The sequence below is a fragment of the Xiphophorus couchianus genome, chromosome 11 (assembly GCF_001444195.1).
Source record: "Xiphophorus couchianus chromosome 11, X_couchianus-1.0, whole genome shotgun sequence".
Taxonomy (NCBI): Eukaryota; Metazoa; Chordata; class Actinopteri; order Cyprinodontiformes; family Poeciliidae; genus Xiphophorus; species Xiphophorus couchianus.
Window position 1 is genome coordinate 8,747,506 of NC_040238.1, and position 15,749 is coordinate 8,763,254.

The 15,749-nt window shown below is 37.2% G+C and overlaps 1 protein-coding gene across 6 annotated transcripts in view; it reads left to right on the plus strand.

Moving 5' to 3' along the window:
* The window catches only part of dbn1 (drebrin 1), a 91,173-nt gene that overhangs the window by 51,090 nt on the left and 24,334 nt on the right, over positions 1 to 15,749 (plus strand). For all 6 annotated transcript variants that reach the window (XM_028030534.1, XM_028030537.1, XM_028030535.1 and 3 more), the window contains exon 2: positions 14,163 to 14,218. In XM_028030534.1, the coding sequence (XP_027886335.1) occupies positions 14,163 to 14,218 (56 nt within the window). The remainder of the gene's footprint in view (positions 1 to 14,162; positions 14,219 to 15,749) is intronic.

Consider the following 15,749-nt stretch of genomic DNA (forward strand, 5'->3'; position numbering starts at 1 on the left):
ATTTAAAGAAATATACCATAAAATAATTTCCCATTAAATATTGTGTAGCAGAAAAAAAAAAAAAATATATATATATATATATATATATATATATATACAGAAAAATGAAGCAAACACAAATGCATGAAGAAGTTTTGTTCTGATACTTTGTACTTTCTTTTATATTTTGAGGGTATATATTTGTTTTCTAATCTTTCTACTTATTTATTTTTTCATACTTATTTTGGCATCTCTCGGATTCCGTACGGCTAAACGTGAACAGCGTCATCTACTCAGATGTGCTGCAATTTGCTTGATTGTGAGAACGTCATGTGACCTACTTCACATCCAGCCTCGATGTGAAGCTCTAGCTGTGTGTGGGCATAATGGGTGAGCGCCTGTGTGCAGCGTTTTGATGTTCGGGCCTCTGTGGCAGTGGGATGAGGGGCTTCTCTGGCTGCTGACCCACTCTGAGAGGAAGGGGCTCCATCACCACTCATAAGGGGGGTCTCTGTGTGTGTTCCCCTTTGAAATCCTGTCTTTTTGTTTTTAGTCTCTGCCACACAGGAGGGTCTGTTTGCGGCTTCAACACACGATCACGTAGAGCCACAGGATGTAAAGAGACAGGAGGAAAACATTTAAAATCAGGAAGTGAAACAGCTGCACATTTCTAGACTTCCTTGTTAAAGAAGTGATGAAAATGTAGAGTTTCTAAAAACAACAAAAATCCAATGTTGTTCATTTTAGAATAAATAAAAGAAACAGAAACTTCAGAGGTCTTCAGTGCTGAATTTTTCAAAATACTTTTTTCTCCTATATTAAATTTAAAATTATTTGGAATTATGTTTTCATCGCTGTCTACCTCTTATGTGTTGGCTGTTTCAGCATTAAACAAAGCACCATTTTCAAAAGGACTGGGAAAATATCATCACTGCGTTAAGAAATGCAAAATACTTTAAATACCAATTTTAGTACCAATATCACGGTGCTACATTTCCATTTGGACAGTATTTGTGTGAATTTAATTCTTTGTTTGCAGCATTTTTCTGTTAGTTTTTGTGTTTGTATTTTGAACTTTGCGTCATTCACGTGTTTGCAGCGCGTTTTGAGGTTTGCTGTGAGTTTCTGCTTGTAGTTGTCGCCACTGTAATATATTATGAACCATGAACCCATTAGTCTGTTATTCTTTTTAAAAAATGCATTAGTAGGTTTCCTAAAAATATTGCTGATGTTAAGAATCCAACATCTTGTATCATCTCTTCTCAAGAGCTTTGTTAGAAATTGTTACACATCTACTGTCATGTCTTCATTAAAAGTCTGTCCTTAAGCTCATGATGTTAGATTAGGAAAAAGATTTTAGGAAAAGCTGATGATGCGTAAATAGAAATGAATAACAAAGAATTGGATGTACAAAAGTAACACAAAATCCACCAAAGCAGCTAAAATGTTGTTTTAGGCCAGATGCTTTAAAACTATTTGTTCTAGGTTAAACATGAACAAATAGTTCATGTGCTTTTAGTGTTTCAGACTGAACATCAACTTAAAGCCTTAAGGAAAAGAATAGTCCCATAATCTGCAGAGAAAAGGAGACAATCTAAACAATAAATGGTAAGGTAGCTCTCCAACTGTAGATACAAATATTCCCCAAACACTGGAAAGTGGGAGTGCTATCGGAGGAAGTGGAGAGGATGCCTGAAGGACGTTTTGCAGCAGGAATGCTGGGAATGATGTTTGACATTTCTGTGCAGCACCGAGGGTTTAGCTGCTCCATCTGCGCGGCGGTCTCCGGTGGCTGTTTTAGCAGCTCTTAATATCCGAGGTGAGGACAGATAGATGCGTTCTGGCAGCGTCTGGAAGGTTTGATATGCAGTTTATCTAAGAAACAGAAAAAGCTCCTAAAAAGCTCAGAGGTTTGTTTTTCTGCTTCTCTGCAGACCACCAGGTCCCAGATGAACATTTCTATCTGCAGTCTAGATGTTTTCTCTGGTGTTTACACTTTCATGGCAGTGGCCCAACATTGTTCTGGACCCTGCATGGGTTGGCGCTGAGATGTGCTTGGTGCAGAGCCGACCCAGGCTCCGTAGCCACAGGAAGTCCATTGTGAGGCCTGAAACAGACGAAGCTGGGCTGTAAGAGCTGCTAAGGCAGGACTGACCTGTCTGTGCCCGTAAAAATTGTCCTTCACTGAATATTAGAGGCATTCTGGCCTTAAACACACGTCTTCATAATAAAATCAGCTTCACTGAGAGCACGCCTGATAGTTTCACCATACCTATTATGTGTTTTCATAAGAGAAAACAAACTTGGTTTATTTTGTTTGTCAGGCTAAAAAACTCTGTTTGGATTTTTACTGGTTTGATTACCAGATCAATGTAATGGTGTCCATTTTATTGTGTGTGTTTTGGTTGAGTAAGGGAACAGTGTTGCTTAGTAGAGGTGCAACAGCACACATCAGATTGTTTAGTATGTAGTTAATAAAAATGTAGAACTTCATTACTTGTTCTATTTTGATTTAAAAATAGTTACATGTCATCACTAAACATTTACACTAGAAGGCTTTAGTGGCAATGTTAGTGGATGCTTTTGTTTCCTTTATTGAATCTTAACCTTCATGACTTCCTGTTGTGCTTTAGCAAAATCGAACTAACCTGAAGTAAATTTCCGCTGTCCCAGTACAAACGTCCCTGACATTAGCCTATTTTCACAATTTAGCTATTGATGCAGAAAATCTGGGACCAAAACTGGATGTTTTTTTTTTTTAAATGGAGCCAAAGATAACATGAAAACTGGTCAGGGAGGCAACCAGAAAGTCAAACATTGCTTAACATTGCTCCAAATTAAACCCCCAGGTTTGGCTAAAGCCAACACACTCTGGGAGAATAAGCTGAATCAAAGGTTCAACTAGAACCGTAAATGACCAGTCAGTTTTGACCCCAAACCTTCTAGTCTGCTAGAAGAATGCAACATTGTGAGTCCAACCATAGTTGTATTGTGTTGTGATGAAAAATCAATAAATTTTTACAGTTTTAATTATTTTTGAGCATGTAGCTTGGAAATGCTTTAATAACTTTTCCTCAGTCTTTTTGTCCTTGTGACATCAGTTGATGTCCAGTTATTGGATTTCATGGAATCATTTCAGTTCCAGCCTGGGTTGCATCTGAACCAACTCATCTGTCTGTGTATATTCATTTTTCAGAAAGATAAATCTATCTTGTCCTTCGATTTAAAGAAAACAACTCGTTATGCGCAGGAGGCTGAATGCTGAATGTTAAATAAAATCCTGGAAACAATGGCAGCACATTCACAGAAACAATGAATTGTGTGAGATGTCTGTCCTGCTGAGTCAACCAGTCCTCCATTCTGGGAGTAAGACACGCTGGTCCACATCCCTGGGGAGCTGATTAGGGACTCAGAAAGTGATGGTGATGTGTCCTAAGGGCCCAGGACAACTGAACCAGAGACTCGTCCTGCTGACTAAGTTGCTGTGACAGACTCTGGACCCACAGCTGAGGCTGTTTTGACTTCCCTGTCCTTCTACAACACTCTGCTTTTCCCCACAAGGCAGCGTCTGATGACTTCCAGGACAAACAGAAAGTAATTAGGTCTTGGATGAGGCAAAAACACTTTAAGTTTTACATGAAACCTTTAGGCAATATACAAATAAAAAATAAAGTAGCATATTTCCCGAACGTTGAAATGACTTGTGATTTATAGATGGTCTTCCTTTTTCTTAATTTTAATTTTAAAAACTCTCCCTTTTAATCTGAGCATATGGCTTATATTCAACAGTTGACTAACTTTTTTTTTCAACTAAAGCAGTTGTCACAGTTTCTAATCTTGTAATGTATGCTTTGTTAAACTAAAAACATGTTATTTGGGTCTAAATGTGAGGAAATGAATGCATTTTGTGCAACATGAAGTCTGAGGTCAGTAATCACAGTGTTCAGTTGCATCATGACCAGGGACATTAAATGTCTGTGACGTCACCATATTGTATACTTAAGAGATGCACAGCAGATCAGAATTTACATTGTATCTATTGATTTCAGTCATTTTAATGTATTGGTGTCAATCCTGTAAGTAATATTAAGAACAGAGGTTTATTTCCATATTGTTGTGTTTTGGTCCATCATGTGGTATTTGTTTAGGAATTTGACAGTGATAGTGGTGCAGCACAGGATTATTCAACAAAAGCATGATATATGGATTTGACTTAGACTTGACTCAAAATGTCAAAATTGACCTGGACTTACAATATTAGGACCTGAGGTTTGACCTGGATTTAAGTCTCAAAGTCTTGTTATTTGACATGAAACCTCAAACACTTGTATTTGACTTGACTCAAAAAGACTTGTGACTTCACTTGTAATTTCCTCTCAGACGTGAGACTTTTGTGGGACTTGCCCCTCAAAGAACTTGTGATTTCACATTTAGTTACTGTGTAGTTGTCCACATTTGTTTTCTCAAGGTTTTCTTGTTTGTTTCTTACCACTGATGTCTTGCCATGCAGAAGTGAGATTCTGAAAACTTCAGGTTCAGGAAATCCTGCTTCCTGCTTGTCTTATGACGAGTCTTCCCCATTTTCCTCCAGGTTGCCTGTTCCTCTACATTTAGATGGACTGAATCCATACATGGCGCCTGAAATATGTCTGAAACGGAAGTGAAACCAGTTGTTTGTGTAGACGCTGAAGCTAATTTTCCATTATTTCTACTGGTATTTAAACTTCTCACTTTCATTGTGTTTCTGTTGATAGACTTGAGGTCCATCCTCCTTATAGCTGATCTGTAGCTGGTAATCTCTTCATTTATCTAGCTTGTGGACCCAAATACTTTGCGTTTTGCTCTAATTTGGACAGAAAATCAGTTCACACAGCCTTTTTTCCAGATTCAGATCTGCAAAAAGCCCTCTGCCCAAAAATGGAAGTAGATTTTTCTTGGTCGAGTTAAGAGCCTGAACCAAATTCTTGAGTATAAATGGAAAATGTTCCCTCAATGATATCACCACCTTAGCAGCTTCTAGTTCGGGAAAATTACTTTCCATCTGGTGGAAGCATTATTAACCACAAGTATGCAGAATTTTTAGTGATGCGTGGTGGGAGAGATGAGGAGGAGGCGTACAGTTTCAGCTAAAAAAACAGGCAGAAGTAGAAGGAATATTCACTCATTTATCATGTTTTATTATGGTTCTGCAGAGGAACCTTGTTTGGTGTTTCAGGCTCATATAGACCCTCTGGAGTCAATAGTTTCAAAGTGAAATGTGCAAATATTCCTGGAAATTATGCAGTGTTGTGCTGTAGTGAGTCTGTTTCTGCAGTTAGGCCACATCTGTTTTCACTGGGGGGGCAGATTTACTGACATCTCTGCTCTGAATCATCGCGCTGCCTCGTCTCATTGCTGGTTAAAGGCCTGATCGTGTTAACATGAGTTCTGTTTGAAACGTGGCTGCTGGGTAAATCTCTCTAAGCAAACGGTTAGTTTGAGCTGGATACAAAAGCTTCAATGCTTTTTTCTTTTGTTCGGCAGGAGGTGATATCTGTTCTGTTTGCATATTTTTTTAAATGGTTTATTTTAAACAATTATGTGAAGAAATGTTTGTTCCTCTTGGTTCTCTTCTCATTTTTCCACATCCCAGCCTGAAAGTTGAATGTTTTAGAGGCTTGTCTGTGATAAACCAACACAAAATAGTGTATAATTGTGAAGTGAAAGGAAAGTGATTCATGATGCAAATAAATTCCCATGTGCATTTGGAGTCAATGATTTGAAACCACCTTTCTCTGTAAATACTTTGGGGTATCGTCCAAACTTTGCCATTTTTATCCATTCTTCTTTGCAAAATATCTTAGTCACAGACAGATTGGATGGAGACGGAGTTAAATTTCAAGTTTTGCCACAGATTCTCAGTTCGATTTTGGTCTGGACTTCACAATGTAAAATTTAACCCAGTGCTCGAGGGTTGTTGTCTTTCAAAGGCTTATATAATTTGAACTGAAGTAAGCACGTTAGCATTAGCTTCTGGTAAATTGCTTTAGAGTTAGCATAGCTAATTTTTTTGTTAGCAGTGCCGTCAACTATCATTTTGCTTTCATTTCAGAAGTTTGCACTTCTGTGTCGTTATTAAATTCTAATAAAAGAGGAATCAAGTTCAAGGCGTGTACAAGAACCACCTCACCGGATACAGGAACCACACCCAGGAGCCTGACAAACCACAAAAATAATAATAATAGTAATAATTTTTTATTATTATTTTATGTTATGTTTGAAAATTGTGTCCATTTCATTTTGTAAGCAAGTTTGATAACTTTATTTTAAAAGCTAAAAATAAAAATAAAATTGCTTTTCTTTCATTATAGAATCAAATTATATTAATAATTTATGCTAAATAAACAAATTTGTTTCATGTAGCTTCTGTATCTTCAAACAAAGTTTGTTTACCTGGACCAAAGGCAAAATGACTCTCTGGTTCACAAAGGATCCCTGACCTCACTAATGTCACAAAATAGAACATATAAACCACCACCTCTCCATCAGACTGCCCTCATGTGGCAGCAACACGCTACTACACATAGCTGTGCCGTTTCTCCTGCTTTTCTTGCATATTTATTTCTATTTTGAGGCTGATTAGCTGCAACAGGCTTGAATAAAAAACCGAGGGTGCATGTTCAAACGTCGCGTCTTGTCCACATTGGCTGCTACAGTTTGTCCAAAATCCTATTTATATCCTACCATTCCAGCAGTTTTCACACTGTCTGTCCTTTAGCACGCTGAATAAACTGATTCTCTTTGTATCTTAAGAGCTTCTTGTGCCTTTGTGTGACTGTGTGGGCAACACTTCTGAGAAATGGAAAAGCTTCAAAGCAGCATTTACCTCCTGAGAGAGGGCATTAGTGCTCCACCTACACGGCTGGATCCGCAGCGAGCGGACTTGCATCCTGCTCAGACCCTGCTCCATTAGTGAACCGCGCTGGAATCTGCTGCTGTTTCACTTTTACGTCCATACATCCGTAATTCCCAGATTCCAGCTCTCTTTCCCGACAGCAGAGCCAGTCATTCCCTCTGAATGATGATCCACTACTCCATGTTCTCATTGTCTGACTCATTTTTAGCTCATTAAATCACCATGTAGGATTCTGTCTCTGTAAATCAAGCTATAAAATCCAACCACAGGAACAACAACTTTTATTAAAGTATTTAAAGGGCCTTGTTAAGCAAAATTCACATTATGCATTTATTTTGTACTTTCATATGGGTTTCTACTGCTTCTAGAGACACCACAAGCATAAAAACACACCTAACCGTTTTTTGGCAATAGGTTAATATTTGTTTAGTGTAGAAAAAAAACGAGCCATTGCACAAACCTTCTGAATGTAACTTCACAAATCAGTAGGAATTGCCACTCACCTAGCAACCCAGCGAAGTCCAACCTGTCACCAAACAGCTGGTCACCTAAAACCAAAATTATGAACGACCAAAACCAAAAATAAAAGCAGAGATATAAAAATTGCCTAATAAATAAATGAAGTAATTTAAAATGCACCAAATAATTTTAAAAAGAAGAACTTTTCCTTATGTCTTATAATTTATTTGGCATCTATTTTTATTTTTACGGCTTAATGCCAACAAATGACATTTTTACGCTTTTTTTTTTTTTTTACACAACAAATTTTTAGTTTTTAGAAATGTTGTTTTCTTTTACTTACAGATGCATTTGTGTCTCTTTAATTGTTTTCTCCCCACCATTCCTTTTATTTTAAGTTTTTCTTTTTACATTTTTCTGTCTTCTCTTTTTACTTCACTATATGTATCTCTGCCTCATTATGCAAAATATTAGGGGCGGTGTCTCAAGACTTCAACTTCTACCTGTTGGTTGGGTAGTATTACACTCATAGCCCAAACCGATGAATCTACAAAATGCATATATAAACTAAAATTAATTGGTGCATTTCAAGTGTATTGATTTACTTATTGAAACTTTTATATGTTTCTGCTTTTATTTTTAATTATGTCAGTTTTGGTACTACGTATACAATGGCTACTAGAAAAAACAAGTGTTTAGTTGTTGACTTACCATTCAGAAACCACTTGCATTCTTGTTGGTTGTACAGGAGGCTTCACTTGTGCTTTTCAAAGATGTACGGTTGTATAATTTCATCTTTGTTTGCGGCCATTTTCTCATGTATCTGTAAACATTGAATTGTGGGGGAGTGGCCAGCAGCAACTTATTTTGGATTTAAAGTGACAGAGCCCTAAAACAGCTCAATCTGAAAAAAGTTCAAAATAGGCAAAACTGAGCAGATTAAAATCTTATTTTCTAAGAATTATTTTTCCCCAAACATGTTTTGTGTAACCCACAGACCTATCCTAACCTGTTAAAGGAAGCATAGGTCACCTTTAAACATCACCCTCCTCTTTCTCTCTTTGCTCTTAGTCTGAGCTGATGACTCGACTAAATGAGACTTGCAGTTGGTGTCTCTGACGTTTCATATTCACTGAGTCTGTAGGAGAGCTGACATCAGTTGAGAGCTCACTGCCTGGTTTTGTAACATCATCCGTTCAACTTATGTCCAAGAGACCCAAAGGGAAAAGGGTTTTTTTTTCTCATTTTGAGTCATTTAAACTCACTGGGACTGTGCTGCTCCTCTGATCCTGCAAACCCATGAGCTAGGCCAATTTGCATTCCTCACAGCAACTGATCCATTTCATAGTTGAAAGGTTGTAAAACTGATTTAAAGGAAAGAAATTCTCAGCCAGAATGCATCCAAAAAAAAGCAATCTTTTGTGCATGTGAAGACGGGGTTAATGATGTGCACGAGAAAGCAGACTTGGGTCCAAACAGTGTCTTGGCCTGTTTTGTTGAGCGTTCTAATTGAAAAAAGTAACTGGGATTTAGGATTGGAAATACGGGTTTGCAGTTAACCAATGTAGACAAGCTTCTGGTGATTTATTTGTAGTGTAAAAATCAGACTATAAATGTATCTCCTCCCATCCATCCATTGACTATACCGGGAGTCTGCAACCTGTGGCTCTTTAGATTGTCTGCTGTGGCTCCTAATAACTTTGGCAAATAATTATTAAGAATTTATTTTGTAAAATATCTCATTAATTAATGCAGATTAGCAGATCTTTATACTACTAGTTTTTGTGAGTTAATTTTTTTTTTACTTTATTTTGCAAGTGATGTACATTTTAAAATTTAAATTTAAATAAAAAGTTAAATTTAAGAAAATATATTAATTTACCTTTATTGAAAAGTTTGATGATTTTCCAAAAATAAGGTGATTTTTTTTTCATTTAAAAATCTTTTAATAGACATTGTAATAAAATGCTATTTTATTTTGAAGAGTCATGTGGTTTTTGAGGCTCTGTTGGACTAAATACTATGAAGACTAAAGTTGCAACACTTGTTACATTTTCAGCTGGTGAGGTGCAGTTTCACACTGCACTGTCAAATGAACCAAGCCCTTTGAAAAACCTTTTCCTCTCCTTGCCTGTGGTGGCGCTGCACCAGGGAACCAGTGAAGGAAACGGTTCCCTGGTGTCTGAAGAAGACACGGAGCACAACTTTTTTTTTTTTTTTTTTACCCCTCCAGGGGGTCTTTTGTGGTCTCTAGTGTCCCTTAAATGACAGTAGGCTGACAGGAAACTGGGAAGGAGAGGGGGGGAAGATTTTATATCGTCGGGTCCGGGAGTTGTAAGTAAACTTTGCTCAATGAAGAACAACCAATGAAACCAACAATTCACCAACTGACCAATTATTTTGGTCAGTTGCTCAGCACTTGACCAGCCTTTTTACCAAATACTTGTTTATGTTTGAGTACTTTCTTGGACAGGTTATTTTGACTTTTAGTGTAATAAAAATGAAGTAGAGCTACTCTTACTTGAGTACATTTTCTGGGTGCTTAACCCACCTCTACCAAATAAGAAATGTTGACTGAAATGAGAAAACTACAAGCGAAATGCTCGGCCTTTTGATGGGTTTGTATTATGACCAACAAACTTTAACTTTTCACATTTTTTATTACCACTCTCTGGCAACAAATGGTGAAAGTCAGAAAAATTCATGTACTCTGAGTTTATCCAGCATCAGCGTGTTTATCTGTTTTTCTCATTAACATGACACCACAGTATTTCAGTGAAGGACCTGCAGGGTTTTCACTCAGGTTAGACTCATATATTGTTACACAACTGTCCTTCAATTCTCCTTGCGTCTTTACATTCTCTCCCGCACCCCTCCCTTCAGGTCACAGACCGCTGGTACCGAGATAATGATGGGAGGATGCAGCCTGGTTGCCATGGTTCTGCTCCCTGTAGGGGTGTTTGCGTGTACCGGAGGGGGTTGGGATTGATTTGTCTTGGCAACAGTTTTATTGAACAGCAGATTCTCTCTCCTGCCAGACAAAACGGCTTTTTGTTTCTAAATCCGACAACGGGAGGGAAAAGCATTCAGCTGATGTCAGATTAACATACAGAATCAGCATGAGGAGCAAATTCATCAGAGTTGGGAAGAAACAACCTGAATTGGTGGTCATTTTCCCGAAAAAGTATGTTGAATTGTTAGAATATCAGTCTGATGCACAGAAAGTGTCGGTCTAGATGGCATGAACATGTCAAACATAAGGTTGCATTCGTCATTGTTTGATTTTTTCATTTTTTTAACATAGTTGATCTAATTACAATTTTATTTTTTTATTTTTTATTTTTTTCCTTTTCTATTGAAGAAATTACAAATGACAGAAAATGTTTTCAAAAAGTGATTTTTATTTCAATCATCTCTTCTGTGAGTTGTACAACAAAGTGTCATGGCCAGGCTATGAGAATATAGTCATAATATTAGCACAATAAAAAACTATTTCACCAGATGAACGACTTAAAAATGCTGTACAAGAAACAAATAGTTTTTTAATGAGAAAGCTCAGTTTGTGTGGTTTTTCTTTTAAATACACCTGTTGTTGTCCCAACACATTTCAAAGTCCTGCTTCTGATAATAATTTGATGCTGAGGCATTAAAAAACGAAGTTTTACCTTATCTGTAACCTTATCTGAAACAGATACCAGAGTATAACTTCACAAGGTGTTCATAGTTCATGTATTGACATCACTGAACTGCACTGATGAAAAATAATCCAAATTATTCAAAAATTAAATATTCAAAAACCAAGAATTTAATATATCGATGAAATCGTTTTATCACCCAGCCCTAGTTTTGAACATACAAAGTCTGCATTTATATTGAAAACTATCTGCTCAGAGCTATAAAAGGATGAATTGACCTTCACGTGTATTTGAAATAAAATGTAGATGCTCTGCTCAGTGAAAGTGCCTGTTAGAGACGAGAGTTTTGCCCTGATTGGATGCGCACTGCTCTGATGAAAACGTTCTGGATGGAACCTCATTAGTTGATTAACTCAGCCCTCCTTTGTGTCTTCATTATTCAACTCATATTTTATCGTTCCATCTTGACATTTTTTCCACTTTTCTCTGCGATTCCTTTCTTCCTCTCATGAGGTGTCCTCTCTTTTTCCACTCATCTTCGTCCTCAGCTGCTTTCAGACAAACACACTCGGAGCAGTTTCTAGGTCATGAGGACTTTGAATGAATAATAAGCTGCTGTTTGCTTTAAAGAGAATTATTTATAGACAGAGACTCATGCTCTGTCACCATCTCAGTCCTAAACTCTTCCGTCTTTTGTCTCAGGCTGTTTTTGTTTGTCATCTTATCATTTCCTAACAGCCTGTTTGTTTCTGCCTGTGGGACTCTTCTGTTGCCTCTCATTCTTCTGTAACTGTTGTAGTGATAATAACGGCAGATACAAACTGCATATGTTGATGGATAAACACTCAGCGTAAGTGTTGTTGAAATACTCAAGCCAGACTTTGATCTTTTGTTTTAAAGCTTTCTCACTCATTTGCTGTACATTTTAAGAACATCTCAACTCCTGAGCTCAGGGAATGAGCTAATGTTGTGCTGACAAATGACAGCTAACTTTCTAAAAAAATACATTACAGTTTGCATACAGTTTGCATTATGTTGCCATCAGCTTTTTGTTACAAAGACAAGTTTTATTCCCATATTTTTTGTGGATGGGAAATGGAGCGTGGGGGCTTGTAGAGTTAATCCCAGAATCCCGTGGTGTAGAAAATACTGAATTAATGTTTTGACATAAGTTAAGTTAATAAACTTATTAGCTCATTAATGTTAAAAATGAGCAAAATCAATCAATACAACAGTATATAGAGCTACTAAGCTGAACTCCATATATGAAGGTTTCTGAGGAAAAATGTTAAAGAATTAGTTGCTAAATAGCTAAAACAATTAGCATAAACAACCAAAACAGTTGCTGAACAAGTTGGTGCTAGGCTAAGCTAATAGATGGCTATAAAGAAAAGAAAACAAAAAACAAAGCACTTCACCATCAGATGCTACTTTAGTCCAATAGGCTGAAAAAGGAGCCAACTCATCAAAGAATACTGAAATACACTCAACAAGCTTAACTGTCAATCAGCTTGAGGATAATTTAAAATCTGTAAAGCTATGGAAACAAAAAAATAGGAATGTAGCTCCAACTAGGTGATTCTTAAACCTAGAATCTTCTCTGTCACATGCATAAAGACTGCACATTTTACTCAGGGCAGGATTTCAGTTGATACTTTATATAAAATCTTTCAGAAAGCTTTTGGTATGTAACAGTCAAGCTTAGTTAGATGTTTTCAAGACAGTCTGGCTTCAAGGCTGTGATTGGTTCTGATTAAGGTTCAGCCATTCTTGCTTGTTTTTCTCTTGGTCATCTTTCTTTTTGCACTACAATCAGGCAAGTAGGCAATCCAAATTACTGGTGAGTTGTTGCGTCGTCTGCCTAATTTAACCCCAGAATGATAAATCATGTTGAGTTCAAGATGTCTGTTTCATTCCCCTAACAGGAGTAAATACAGCTGAGTGAGGGGCAGAGTTTTCTGCTGACATTATAATCAGAGAGGAAAGCAAGAGAGAGACAAAAGCTGCAAAGTGATTCTGCAGAAACAGGATGGTGGGAGGCGAGCTGAGGTCAGCAGGAAGTCAGAGTATGACCAAACTAAAGCTTCAGGCTCACACAGTGTGAGGTTGGCTGATAATCCTCACACAGAAGCACATGGCATGCAGTTTAATACGGAACAGAGGCCAGCAGTCATCTACAATTCAAACTCTATACTTTTATAGAACCTCTCATGGAGATTATAACAGCAGGGAGAGGTTGATCTGCAAAAGAATGAAAGACTAAATCTGATTTTAAAAAAATTAAGATTCTTTAAATGATAAACATTTGATTAGTTAAACTGTAGCATAGAACAGACAGTACTAGGAATAGGCAGTAATTGATCAAATAGAAGGAAACTGACTTTAGATCATGTTTACATCACGGAGCTAAACAATGAAAGGGTTACAAGACTGTTTACAGCAACACGAAGGCAGCAAGTGATATGAAAATGATGTAAAAATGTTCAGAAAGGAAAGGGTCTTTTTAATGTATTTAAGGCCACTCTTAGTTAGTTTGTGAATAATGTATTTTTTGTAGATGCTTTGACTAATATCAAGTTGTATTTTAATCCTATTTTTACTTTAATGACTCTTAGTTTTTTCTTCTTCCTTTATTATCCATATTGTATTTGAACTGGGTTTTGATATCTGTAGTTTTGATGTGAAACTGTTGTTGCACTATGGTCAGTCTTGGTCAGTCTTGGCCAGTCTTGGCCAGGTCTCTCATGTCAAGAGATTCTTTATCTCAGTGAGACATACCTGCTTACATAAAGGTCATATATGTACACACACTGGGAGGTAGACGTTAGGGTTCGATATCAGGGGTCTCTCTCACTTCAGTTCCAGGATGGATTTAATGTATTTAATGCATTTAATGTCTCCTTCTGATCTGATGGACTTTAAAAAATATTTATTAAACGATAATCATGCTTATCCCATTTTATTCTGACATCAGCCACAGATTATCAACAAATTCTTGAATATGTCTGTATGAAGAAAAAAATGTAAAAGTTTTGCTCTTCTTTAGCTAAACATACATAAACAAATGTGTTGACTGTTTCTACCTCTTCTGGGTTTTTATCAGGAAGTTGCTGATTAGCTCAGTGATTTCTTGTGACTGCTGTGTTTCTAATGAATCTTTGCCTAATCACCAGCCCCTCTCTGTGTTTCAACAGGGCCTTGTACACCTATGAGGATGAGAGTAATGACCTGACACTGGCTGCATCCGGAGGTACGCGTTTCCATCTCTTTTATTTCCCTTCACACATGTGGTCTCTGCTGGGACTCCCTCAGGAGGAACGCATCGCTGTTGTAATTTCTGTGTTTTAAATGGAAAATTAGACACGAGGCGGTAAAGCTGATGAGCTCTCCAGGTTCTTCATCGAAACGTCAAACATTACCAAATATTACTGACCCAGTTTCTAGTGCAATTATCTTAGTACACTTGAAATAAGACAAAACTAACTTACAAGTAACTTTAAAGCAAGATATAGAAGCTAGAAGCTTGTTTTACTGAAGTAATAACAAAGGAATTATTTGTATTGATTAAAAAGTATTAGTTTCACTGGCAGATTATTTCACTTAAAACATTTTCCCATGTTTTCTCATATTTGCACCAGACACTAAACCAAAAATACTTGGTAAGATTCTGTTTTTGTAGTGCACTGCTGCTAACAGACCAAGGCTTCTTCTTTATATTTGATTCATTCTCGATTCATGATGCCATGTTGACACTGCAACTGTTGTGTGAATGGTTCCTCATAAATTAGCAAATGTGCATATGGACCAAATGCTTCAATACCAGAGGAGAGAAAACTGCTGAAGCTCGGGTTTGTTATAAAATGTCCCACATTGGCAACAAATAGATCACTGAAAGCAGATCTGTTATCTTATGTTTACGCAGCTATATTTGCTTTCAGTTTGAAAAGAAGCTCCTGCTTTTGTTGGTATTACACAACAGTGCCTTTTTGCACAGCTATAGAGAAGCATTACCTCATATTGTCCTGCTTTCGGTAATATTTAGATGCTGTAAACTCCAGCTGTGTCTGTGCCAAGGAGTGCACAAGTAAATACAATACGAATACGAACATTTGGAAGAGACCTAAAGCTAATCCAGAACCAGGAAGTTCAGCTATCTGCTTCAACCAGCAGGGGACAACCTGTTGTATCATACCCAAAGAGCTAGAGTTTTTATATGCTGCTCTAACTTGACACATTACAAAGCAAACCTGAGTGTGTTTTACTGGGATTCTATGTGACAAATCAACACAAAGTAGAAGGAGAATCATACAAATCTCTCCTCAAAATGTGGCTCTTTGTATTGAATACCCCAGGTCATACCACCAAGCATTTGGGGCTTTCAGCAACTTTGCATATCTTCAGCTTGGATTGGATGGAGAACATCTGTAAACACGAATGTTAAAAGTATTGACAGAGATTCTCAACTGAACTTTGGTCTGGATTTTGACTGAACCATTTCAACACATGAATATCGGGGTGTCCATGCATACTTAAAAAGTCTTAAATTCATCTATCTAAATGTAAGGTCTTAAAATATCTTATTTTCTTTTTAAAAAGTAAGTTTGTGTCAATTTCATCTTGACAGGGCTATTTCATCTTGTCAATTCTATGTTGTTGTTTTTTTAGTGAGACTTTTCTGTCAGGCGAAAGTGTGAGTCAAACTCAGATGTCTTCATGGCATTCTGTGACTTGAGGCAGTTTAGGCTAGCTGCTAATATACCTAGCTAGCTCATTTTTTGAGT